General features: G+C 44.2%; 1 protein-coding gene across 1 annotated transcript; it reads right to left on the bottom strand.

Moving 5' to 3' along the window:
- Positions 1–4,618: 4,618 nt before the first annotated feature.
- Positions 4,619–10,444, bottom strand: LOC127748379 (cytochrome b). The gene has a single exon (XM_052262760.1). The coding sequence runs from the start codon at positions 10,104–10,106 to the stop codon at positions 8,940–8,942; it is 1,167 nt and encodes a 388-aa protein (XP_052118720.1). The 5' UTR covers positions 10,107–10,444; the 3' UTR covers positions 4,619–8,939.
- Positions 10,445–11,783: the final 1,339 nt, after the last annotated feature.

The following is an 11,783-nucleotide window of genomic DNA, read 5'->3' as shown; positions in this document are numbered from 1 at the left end:
GGGAAAGATTCTTTATTATTATCGTTCGCCCATAACGAGTAGACTTTGGTTTAGTGATCACTTACGCAATTCGACTGATGTTAATTAAAAAAAAAGTGATAGATAATTTCAATTAATATAATGTATATTGTAGATCTCCCCCCCCTTATACATAGGATCGAACAGCGGTAAATTTCGTAAGTGATGCTATGCTGGCTTGAGCGCATCCGTTTTCTTGCTTGGCTAGAATTGGCTAAGGCAAAGGCCCTATTCGTCTAAGGGGTAATGGTGGACGAAAATCTGACAAGTTATGCCACTTATGTGAGAAATATGGCCATGAAGTGCTTCAGTGCTATCACCGATATGATAAGAACAAAAAAGGTCCCCGCAAGAATGACAACCACAATGGTTCAGCTTCAGCCTATCTAGTCACTCCAGAAAGTGCTACTGACCCAGCATGGTACGTACTTAGACACTGGTGCAACCCACCATGTGACACACACACCTGAGAATGTTGATTCGAGTGGTACTACCAACTCAGGTATAAACTCTCTTCTAGTGGGTGATGGGGCTGCTATAATAAAATAGTTGATTGAATCATTAACTCCGTACCGAAGCTTACAGAAGATAAATAAGCTGCTGAATCATCTGTTCCTGAAGCAGGTGGGTAACACAGAGAGTTACTAAAATCCATCTTAGTTCCGTTGCGTGCCCCAGCAATCAAACGGATGCGAGTTAGCCTTTCTCTAAAGTACCGGCTTTCGCACTAGTGCGCCCTATCCCGTTTAAGGCTCAGTCTTAGTAGTAACTACTGACTAAGGAAAGAAGGAGAAGACAGTCTTCCTTTCGTACTTAACTCTCCTCCTTGCTTCTTTTTTCACTTCACTGAGCTGAAAGTCAAAATACTCCGCCACCTCTATAGCAGTAGTCGTAGAAGACTCATACCTACTAATATATACCTCTTTAGTAATCAACACTCTCAATACACACTAACACTATATCCGTCATGAATCTTTGCCTTCGTTACCCGTCTATCAAGGGCGATACTGAGGGGGTTTTTGAGAGTGCACCCCCTTTGTAGGAGAATATATTAATATATATATTTAAGTGACCTTATTTGGGGTATTCTTTCGTCCAAGGAAAGATGAAGGAAGCAGGCAAATAGCATATAAGGCCTTAGAACTTTTAGGGCGAGAAAACTTTCTTTCTTAACCCTATTTAATGTCGGGGGGTAGGCCTTAAACGAGTCAGTTCAATTAATAGCAGATATTCAGTAATCCCTTGACGGAAAAGCTCGTAGGGCAGAAAGAACATATAAATCGAGAAGTCGCAGAGTCAAGTCACGGAGTCGCAGGGATGTCAAAACAGGAAATGCGTGATCGCATCGCCTTAATAGTTTACAAAAGCAAAATTATTTTGATTGATTACAGACATCGAATAGACAATCTTTTAGACTATTTTGAAACTATATAATCAAATCAGTAGAAAGGCAGAAGAAATGCACCGGTTTCTAATTTAAGAAGAGCTGAAAAAAGGATATGACACTCTTGAAGTAAGTTCTGTCGTCCTACTCGTTCTCTTGTGGGTATGACGAGCGGCTGCGGGGAACTCCGCGAGGGCGATAGGCCCACAGCACCTTATATGCAAGGTTCTTAGCTCATCCCGTAGCCAAAAAAACCAAAAGATGGAAAACAGGGGAATGGCCGGTTATGGAAGGAAAACCCCTTTACCCCCAGCTTCCAGGGCCATCAGGGCGGGAAGGAATGCCAGAAGCAAACGATTCCGCCGCACTGTGTAAGCAAGCAGACAGGCAGGGCAAGAAAGCTAGATCCACAAAGGGCCAGTTCTCCCAAGATGCGGTCAAGCACCCTCTTTCAGTTACATGCCATTTTTCATGTAAAAAAGGCCAAGAACAGAGGAGAAGATACCCTCGCTGGACCAGGACGAGGCTGCTACTCTATCGACGCCTGTATGCGGACACAACTAAAAGGGGGTGAGCCTTTCCCGTAATCCGACATTGACCTAGAACTCGCCCTTTCGGTACCTGTCTAGCAAGCTTTTTCTCTGCCGGTAGCTGGTCAAGAGTAAAGGCGAAGCTTGGATCCGCCTTAGAAGAAAGGTTCGCACTGAACACTTTCCCAATCCCAAAAAAAAAACACACGAAACAAGACACACATGGGCAGGCCCAGCAAACACTTCTCTCTCTTATGTAAAGACAGAAATAAGCAAATATCATAAGAGAAGTGAGGATCATGTCAATCACTGTCAAATCGAATGGAGAATGACACAAAGGCTTCTGTGCATATCCCGGAAAAGAAGTGAAAAGCCCCTAGTCCCCAGGCATTTTCGGTCAACTGGGGGACAAAAAATTCCTCTACAACATCGAATTCCGCGGCAGGAGCGATATCAGATACTGAGTAGGTGGCATAAGTGGTATCATATCAGCAATCCAGTTAAGCAGCATTATACTAGACTCTAACAGAATAAAAGTAAGCGATAGAGAACTTTGCGCCACCATAACCAGATGATTGGAGAAGAAGATCGGAGACAGATATTGATTCCTTGCCGGTGGGCACTCTATTGGGTCTCCTGTGCTACCTCGACCAAAAAGGGCTACAACCTCTGATTCCGGGACATAATTTTTGGCCCTTTACATGAACGAACTGGCTCAGTTTTAGAAGACAATTCAAGACTAACATCATACTCCTCCGCGGCATCGGTGGTTACCACTGAAGGGGATGTTGTCGCTTACTAGGATGTTTTCTCCTAATCGTCTATAGAGTTTTGAGCTAGTGATCCAAAATTTATTTGGCAGAAGCTTCGATCTAGAATGCAGTATCTGGGATTAAAAAAGGATACCGCTCTACTCTAGCAGTAATAAAAAGTCCTCCCCTCCATTCTCCATTGCTTACGGAGACGGCAAATCCAGAGAAAGTTCTAGGCCCTATCTTGGGTTGGCATCAATGTTAGCAGCCCTTCCTCCAAGACTTGCTCCAAAGAATGCCGGGGAGTTGAGTTCGTGCGATAAGAATCAGAGTAAGGGCGGGGGAGAGCTAAAAAGTAAATGGAGTTAATGGGACGACTCCGCCTTCACTAAAGAGGAAGCAAGTAGGGCACAGGCTTTGAGGTTGGAGCCTTGCCCGTGAAGGTATCCCAATAGTTGTGCTAATCCAGCCCATGTGTGTCTTGCTGTCTTCCAGAAGCAAAAAGGAATCCTATCGCTCTAAGAGGAAATGAGGCTGACACTGAGATTTCCTTCCTTTCTGTAAAAGTGAAGACTTTCCGCCTCCAAGCTGGATTTGATTGAAGGACTACTTCCCCCATAACTATCAGAGTTGGAAGCGAATCCCGGATAAGAGTAAGAGCAAACTTATAACTCGCCTTTCAGGCTATGCCCTTTACTTCAAGTTTATTATTTACAAGATTCAACTGAGTAGGGGTAGGAGTCAGGGGTTCGAGCCCTTCTCCCACAATTGGCAAGAGCCAGTGATCGCCAATTCCTTTCCCCTTTCCATCGACAGGGCTCCTCGGACTGGACTAGAGTATACGTTCTTTTGCGCTTCAAGTTTATTATTTACAAGCGATCGAAGTAGGGCAAGTCTCAGTCTTGTATTTGAGGTTGGTGAGAGGGCTGGCCCAGGGCATGCCTTTACTCCAACAGCGGCGAGGGGGTCAATCATCATCGTTTTTCCAGAAAAAGGTAGTTGAAAGCTGGAGCTTTACGAAACGAGTTGTTTTCAAAGCATCCGAGTTGGTAGAGCTTCGAGCGGGAACTTATCGAAAGGAGTGTTGGCAGATCGACCCCCCTTCCATTCCGTGGCACGCGGCGAAGGTAATTGAAAACAAATCAAAACAATGAATAGGAGGGGGCAATAAGAATTCAGTTGTCAATTGTTGGCCCACAGGCACACTTCCTGAAATCGATGTAACTCTACTTACTGTAAAATGGCGGGTTAGGTTTCTTTCATACAGAGATGTCGGCTATTTCACTTGACTCCTATTGAATGATCCGCAAGCCTATAGCCGCCCTCGTGCAAGCAAGCAAAGCCATCCAATCCAGTAGGACTTTGAGCACTAGAGGAAGGTGATGAGTCAGGAAGTCCCAAGTAATAAAGTGATAGAAAGCTGGCCCCCTATTTGATAGAGGTTCTTAATCCCCGGGGATATCTCGTAAGGAAGAATCAGAATCATTTCAGTCCACTGGTTCTAGCTGTAGTAAGCCTGTCGTTCTATTAAGCAAACCTGTAAGTTAGTGATTCAAAGTATAGCCCTGGTGTATGAGATATTGAATTCTCAGACTAAGAATCCGGTATGTTCCCCAGCTAATGAAAGGTGAGCTTGAGCTTCCAGCCCCGCGCTCTACGACTTCGAAGTTAAATCATTCCTCATTCACTTACAGGCAAAAGGCGATAGGCGATCAGTAAATAGCCGAATTGGCATCGATTGAAGAAGAAATTAGTAGATGTCGGGGAATCGAAAAAGCACTTTGTAGCTCTTAATAAGAAGAAGAGGAGAACTTCGGGTAGGCAGGCAACTCACTAGGTATAGGTAGAGTCAAAGATTGTAGCAAGCAAGAGCACAATGTTGTTTTTTTTTCTATTAGAAAAGATATTAGCAGAGGATTACCTTTTCTTTCAAATCCTAGGCTACGCACCTTGACCATCCTTCTACCTTTACCAACTACTACTAGCAATTACGACAACAGGTGAAATAGCTGATCTTATTCCGAAATAGCTTCTTCTTTTCGGATTCATCTTCTTATGCTCCTAAAGAAAGAGAAGGGCTTTACTCCGAGTTGAAAGAAGAGTTTACATCTTATATATATTTAAGAGACAGCAGGGAATGAATGAACTAGCAAAGGATGGCCTTGACAAATCCTCCTTCGCTCCTGTGGGAGTCGAACCCACTACATAGGTTTCTTCCTTGTTTTACCGACTCAGGTCTCTCTATTCCTGCTAGAAATGTTCGATTTGCTTTGGTGAAGCTGTAGGCCTTACTGAGCTAAAGGCCCCATACGTGGCAACTGAATAAATACCTGTTAGACTCAATCTTTTACCAAAGCCCCCACTCCTTGAAAACTAGATTTCTTTCCTTAATTGCAATATCACAACGAGTCTATAATAGGCGAATTCCAATGCCAGCGCTTTTAGCTAAATAGGATCTATATCTGAACCAAGTAAGGAGGAGGCAGGGGTCATCATGCAGGATCAGCTATACCTCTGAATCCCATAGTAAAGCCTTGTCCATTTCGGGGATGGGCCATGGATTTGATTGGGAAGATTTTGACCCCTTCTCTTCAAAGAGAACCCGCCCTCGTGCTTCTTTATTTCCTTCGCTTGTTAAGGAGTTGGAGCAAGTCTTTTCTGATAAGTTGCCCCTGCTGGCTGGCCCGAAGCGACTCCCCACTTCGAACGCGGGTCTCCGGCAATGGCAGATTTCTGTCTTCGATCGGAGTTTGCACGAATCTGAGGATATTCATACATATCACCTAGTAGTAAAATACGAATCGAATTGAGCGCGACTTCTGCTCATCAAAAGTGGGATTTAGTAAGCGTATTCTAACTAAATAACAGAGCTGCTGAAGGCGGAGGACTCTTGGCCCTATCACACAATAGGTATAGAGTTTGAAGAAAGAAGGTTAGACGATGAATCTAGGGCAGCAGATTCTACTGAAAAAAAAGTACATAGGCTTAAGCATAAGAAAAGGAATTTATTCTTTGAAAAGAGGCCCTTTATCCTATCTGATGGGGTAGGGAAGGATGCTATTTCATTCTCTTTTCTCAAGGAAGATTCCAAACAAAGGAGCTCTTTCATTGAAGTGTCTGCCGCCCGGCCTGGTTACCCCAATCCTTAAGTATTTTCGTGCCATGATCTTATCATTGAATAATCAACGCAACTTCTTTTGGTTGGTCACCACTGGATGATTCCGCGATACACTCCCCCTATCTGCTATTCTATTATCTAAAAGTATCGTCGAGGTATCCTGGTTTCGCCCCCTAGCGGTATAGTTCAATCTTTAGGGGCATCAGGGCCCTCTTTGAAACAAGGAGAAGATTCTAAAAGAGATAAATCGCATATGAAGAAAGTATGCTTCGCTTGTCATTGAAGGCGGTTCCTGCTTCTACCGCGAAAGCAGGACAACGCAAACAAAGGGGGGTAGCGCTGCCCACCTAACAGAAGGCGCGAAAGAAAAGCGAGCCGGGAATTCGGCATCATATCGGTTAGCTGAGCCGGCCTCAAGGAAGAACTTTGATCTTGCCTTTTTCCTACTTTCGTTCCGGGCAGTAATATCAAGTGATCTGATGATCCAACAGTTAAGTCAAAGGCTACGAAAAAACCTTCCTCCGTAAGTTCCTTTACTCTCTCTCTCTTGAGCGCTTTCTGGTGAACACTTTGTGTAACCATTGAGTTCGATTTGAACTAGTTTCAAAGGCTGGATTTCCCTTGGGGAGAACTAGAATCCTATCCTCAGATCTTTCCCTCTTCTGTAATTTTGAGACCAAAAGAAGTAGGGATTGGATCGATGGAACGCCTTTGTGAAGTCTAGCTCTGTTCTATGCCCGCCCCTAAAGAGAAAAGCTTTCTATGATATTCTTTTTTCTAGGGAATCCGCGCTTACTAGACCCTTTTTTTGCAGGCAGGATCTGAAAAGACTAGCTGGACCCGGTTCTGACTAATCACTAAGAGCTCATCGCGAGTTCTCTCGGGGCGGGACCTCAGTAAGTAGGGCATTCAGTACGAAGTAAGCCAAGTGAAGTGATCCCTGCGGCCTATACTAGAAGAGAAGGAAAGAACTTCTTACTCGCATCCCCCTTAAGATGTTAATATGAACGTTTCACAAGAAAGATTGAATCGTGGAATTGATTTTAGTTAGATGAGCTCCTTAAGCTAAGGTAACTCCGGGATAGAGGGACGAAGTGGGCTGCTTTCAAGGGCTAGAATTTCCCTGTTTCGGCGTGAGATTGGCTTAGCTTGGTCTTTCTGTGTACCTAGAGTAAGTTTGCCCATAGCGTAGTAAAAGCTTAAAAGATTCTGGTCCGGTTCGGCCTTATCAAGTATGATTTTAGGGATCCTTTTTTTAGTAAAGTACCCCCCTTTGGTTTTAGGGTTCGATTTGCCAACTGATCCGAGTTGGATTGGGTCAGGAACGGTAATAAGGCTCTAGTTCGACTAGCAGCTTGCCTTATCGAATAGGGGCGAGAGGGAGAAAAAAATAGCAAGTACTACTCTTTCTCTTTGAACGAATCCGAAGCCTATCTTTATAACTGTGGGGAGATGGATTTGATTTGAACCTAAATCCTTGGATCGCCCATGTGTCTATGAAGAGGTTAAGCTAAGCCACTTCTTTCGCCTTTCGCTTTACAGTAGTTATGTGATCTTAGCCTTTAAGCTTTGAGCTTGCTTTTTCAAAAAGATGAGGATGTGAAGCTGTGAACAAAGAGTCTCTTGTCCCGTCTTAGACTGCTCTGGCTCGGTACTGTGTCGATTGGGTCTGAGGATTCTTCTATCCATTTGGTCTTCTTTGTACCGTACCCAGAGAAAGGAGAAGATCGAATTAGCTCTGCTAAGGAATCGAAAGCATCCTATCCGCTAAGAGCGAAAAATCACATATTTAGAAATAAGGTATAGAGCAGCCTACCTCTAGTGCTTTCTTCACTGCCTCCTGACGTTTCATCCACTTCCACTACCAGGGTAGGGCTGGCTGTCGGATGCGCTATGCGCTAAGGCTACTTATTGCGCTATCCCTCATCATTGATTTACCAAACTGCCATCTCATCTTGCATCCGAAAGAAGTGACAGCCTGCCTGAGATGCCATGTTGATATTGCCAGAAGAGAAGAAGGCCTATCTTAGATATGCCTATTTGAACTATGCCTAGCTGCCGAGGGAGAGGTAGCCTATAGACTCAAGGCCTACTACTATGACTATTCTATGGTTTTGCCGTTAGCTGGAATAAGTGTACTCAACCGTGCTAACCTTCGCCTCGTGGCTCGATCAAGGCGCTATCGCATTATCTGAAAGAGCGACTATCCCGTGCCATCTGTAGCTCTTGCCCTGTTTATTATGAGAATAAAGAAGTCCCCTACTCCCGTACTTCACGCGCTATCCTCTATTCCATTATGTATCGCCGCTAGCTCATACCATGTGTCTTTGAACCGCTATTGCTCTGTGTCCGGATTCACTATGCTATGGCTAACTGAACTAGGACCATTGGAAAGAGAGAAGATATTGCCTGTCCAGAAGTAGCTTATGTCATGTCGTGCTACGAATGAAAGAGGTCCCTACCCTCAGTTCACCTTACCGGGCTTGATTCGTGAAAGTCAGCTCCGGCTTTCGGCACCGGTTACGAGAACAGTAAGAGTTCATTCTGTCCCACTTGGCTCAATAGCCGGAGAAAAAATAGCAGCTTATGATGATTCCATTTCAAATGCTATTATTCCTCCAACAGTGGATAGGCAAAGAAAGCAGTCACCCACCAGGAAGGCATAGAGTGAAGCCAGGAAAGGAATTGGTTACTACAGACAGACCAGATTCAATAGCGCCGGTAACACCTCCAAGACCAAGAGCCGCGGATAATCTAACTCTAACAACGGGTATTCATCCCATCTCGAGTTCTAAACTATTCTGATGATTGACACGTTGATTTTAGTACCCCTTAAATGATAGGGTGGGTTCGTATGTTTTTGTGAAAGCTCGGCTCCAGTTATTGCTGATGTCCAGTCATCCACATTGGAATTCCTTGGAAAAGAAGGCTAACTGCTTGTTGGCTGGGAGCTGTATGAGCGGTAAGTCTATTAGCACGATGATTCTTCTTCGCCTTTATTTCAAAAATCTTTGCCCTATCTAAGCTATATAAAAATAGCCAACAAAAAAAGGTATGCGCTTGTCAATTCATTCTTGGTGTAATACGTAAATGATTGGTGTCATAATTTTTCACTGATCAGGTGTGGGCTTACAGGGCTAGGGCTCATCCGTGTAAGAATTAGGAATTCCTCTTCCAACTCGTCCCGGAATGGGCGTTATGGCAAAGAACAAGAAGAAAACTAAAGGAGGAATTTGTCCAATAGTAACAAAAGGTGCCTCCACTGGTTGACATCCGATCCAACCTAGTAGTAAGCGATCCGCCAAAAGCAACCAAAATATTCCTTGGTGAATCGGGCGAAAACTTGAACTACGCACATACATACTTTTAAAAAAAGGTAAAGCCAACAGACATATAAAAACTGGTGCTATTGCGGCTACACCTCCCGATTTGTCAGGTATACTACGAAGAATGGCATGGATCGGTAGGAAATACCATTCCGGCACAATATGAGGCGGGGTGGGCATCGGATTAGCAGGTATATAATTGTCGGGATGCCCCAAAACATTAGGAGCATAAAAAATCCAAATGGAAAAAAAGATAGCAAAAGCTACCCAACCTACTAGATCCTTTACATAAAAATAAGGGTAAAAAGAAATTTGATCCATCTCTGAATGTACACCCAATGGATTATTTGATCCATATTGATGCAATGCGGCCAGATGAAGAAGACTGGCGCCCACTAAAATAAAGGGGAGTAAATGATGAAGACTAAAAAAACGATTTAAGGTGGCATTGTCCACGGAGAAACCACCCCAAAGCCAAGTAACTATGGTATCTCCTACTACCGGTATGGCGCTAGCTAAGCTTGTAATTACTGTAGCTCCCCAAAAGCTCATCTGACCCCAAGGTGGTACGTATCCTGTAAAAGCTGTCACAATCATTAATAGGAAGATTACAACTCCGAGACACCGAACAAATTCCCTAGGACTGCTATAACTCGCATGATATAGACCACGAAAAATATGAAGGTGAACCACAATGAGAAACATACTTGCCCCATTAGCATGCATATAACGGAGCAACCAGCCCCCTTCAACATCTCTCATAACGTGTTCTACGCTGTTGAAAGCTAGATCCACATGAGGTGTGTAATGCATAGCTAAAAAAACGCCAGTCACTATCTGAATGACTAAACAAATACCAGCTAACGAACCGAAGCCCCACCAATAACTAAGATTGCTCGGGGTTGGATAATCTATCAAATGTTGATTAAGTGTGGAGGATATCGGTTGTTTAAGAAGAGAGAATCGTTGGTTCCTCATTTTTCTTTTTCCTATCGTGAGAATTCTGCTCCCCCCAACAAGAGGAAAGACTTCTTTGTTGTCAATCGCTGGTTGGGTTTACCAACAAAGAAAAGCATGGGAGAAACGTGCCAGATCTTGACGCCAGGAGTTTCACCGGAAATCAAGCTTTGACGGGGCGGGGTTGCGCGCGAGCCGAGTGCATTTGGATCTGAATCTGCGGTACACAAGAGTACTTCGCGCCATTCATAGCCATCAGGGATACAGCCCTCTTCCCTCAAGATGGTCCGTCTTGCTTCTGCTTGATGGAAACTAGGGTTCAAGTGTTGACTTTTTTAAATCAAGACATGGCGGGGGCAGGATTCGAACCTGCAATCTTCAGGTCATGAGCCTGACGAGTTGCCAAGGAAGGAATTGGTGCGCGCGTTGGTGCTTCTTGATGCGCACACTCACGATTCTGCCCTGCCCGCGCCAAGGGCAGGGCAATGACCCTTCCTTCATGGCCCGCGTTCGAAACTGGGCGGAAGCATGCGCCACACTAATTTTCCTTGGTTTCTTGGTACGGTAGTCACTCTTAGTCCTTGGCTTCCTCATGGTCCCTTGCTCGAGCCTTGTAGCATGCATAGTTGATATTTTCTCCTTGATTTTCTTCCTCATGGAGCCCGATTCTGCCTTCCACAAGGGCAGGGCAGACTTTGCTTCTCTTGGTTCCAAGGCATCATTTTGTGCTCTGCCCTTGGAGTGGGCAGGGCAGAGTTGCCTATGCTTGCTTGGTCACCTAATGCTGCCATCCTAGAGGGCATTCTGCCCTTGTGGAGGGCAAGGTTGCTTCCCTCATTAGTTGCGGCACGCTTCTCTCCTCTTTGGCCACGCTTTCCTTTTCTTGTGTCACGCTTCTTAGGCCACGCTTTTCATTTTCTTTTCTTTTCTTTACCTGAAATAAACCAAACAACCACTCAAAGTATCACTAAATTCAAGAGGCTTATAAATCAATTAAAATTCAATTAAAATAAGCTCAAACCTCAATGATTAACATTAAATTCATGGTGGTTACTTGATTTAGAGAAGTTATGCATTTTTATTCCAAATCACTTACTTAGGATGCAAGAAAGTGCATAAATGCTAACAAAACAAGTGAAATTAGCTTGAAAAATGGGTATATGATGACTTGTCATCAATGAGCTTCCTCATGCGTCTCTTGAGATCCATGAATGGGCTCTCATGTTTGCTCCATCCTCTTCTCAGTGATGGGCTTGTCCTCTTCAATGGGGATGTCTCCTTCTATGACAACTCCAGCTAAGTTGCATAGATGGCAAATGAGATGAGTAAAAGCTAGCCTTGCCAAGGTGGAGAGCTTTTCGGCTACTTTGTAGAGTTCTAGAGAGATGACTTCATGAACTTCTACTTCCTCTCCAATCATGATGCTATGGATCATGATGGCCCGATCCACAGTTACTTTGGATCGGTTGCTAGTGGGGATGATAGAGTGTTGGATAAACTCCAATAATCCTCTAGCCACAGGCTTAAGGTCCAATCTTCTCAATTGAACCGGCTTGCCTTTTGTAACAACCCTGATTTTCGAGTACGCGAGATCTTTTCTGAAAGTACGAATTTCTCCAGAAGATCAGTAAAGGGAACACCTCTGTTATATCATCAAGCATCTCAATCCTCATTATCATTATGTCATCCTTAAGATAG

Source organism: Arachis duranensis, chromosome 6, assembly GCF_000817695.3.
Source record: "Arachis duranensis cultivar V14167 chromosome 6, aradu.V14167.gnm2.J7QH, whole genome shotgun sequence".
Taxonomy (NCBI): domain Eukaryota; kingdom Viridiplantae; phylum Streptophyta; class Magnoliopsida; order Fabales; family Fabaceae; genus Arachis; species Arachis duranensis.
This window is presented reverse-complemented; position numbering and strand designations above follow the sequence as displayed.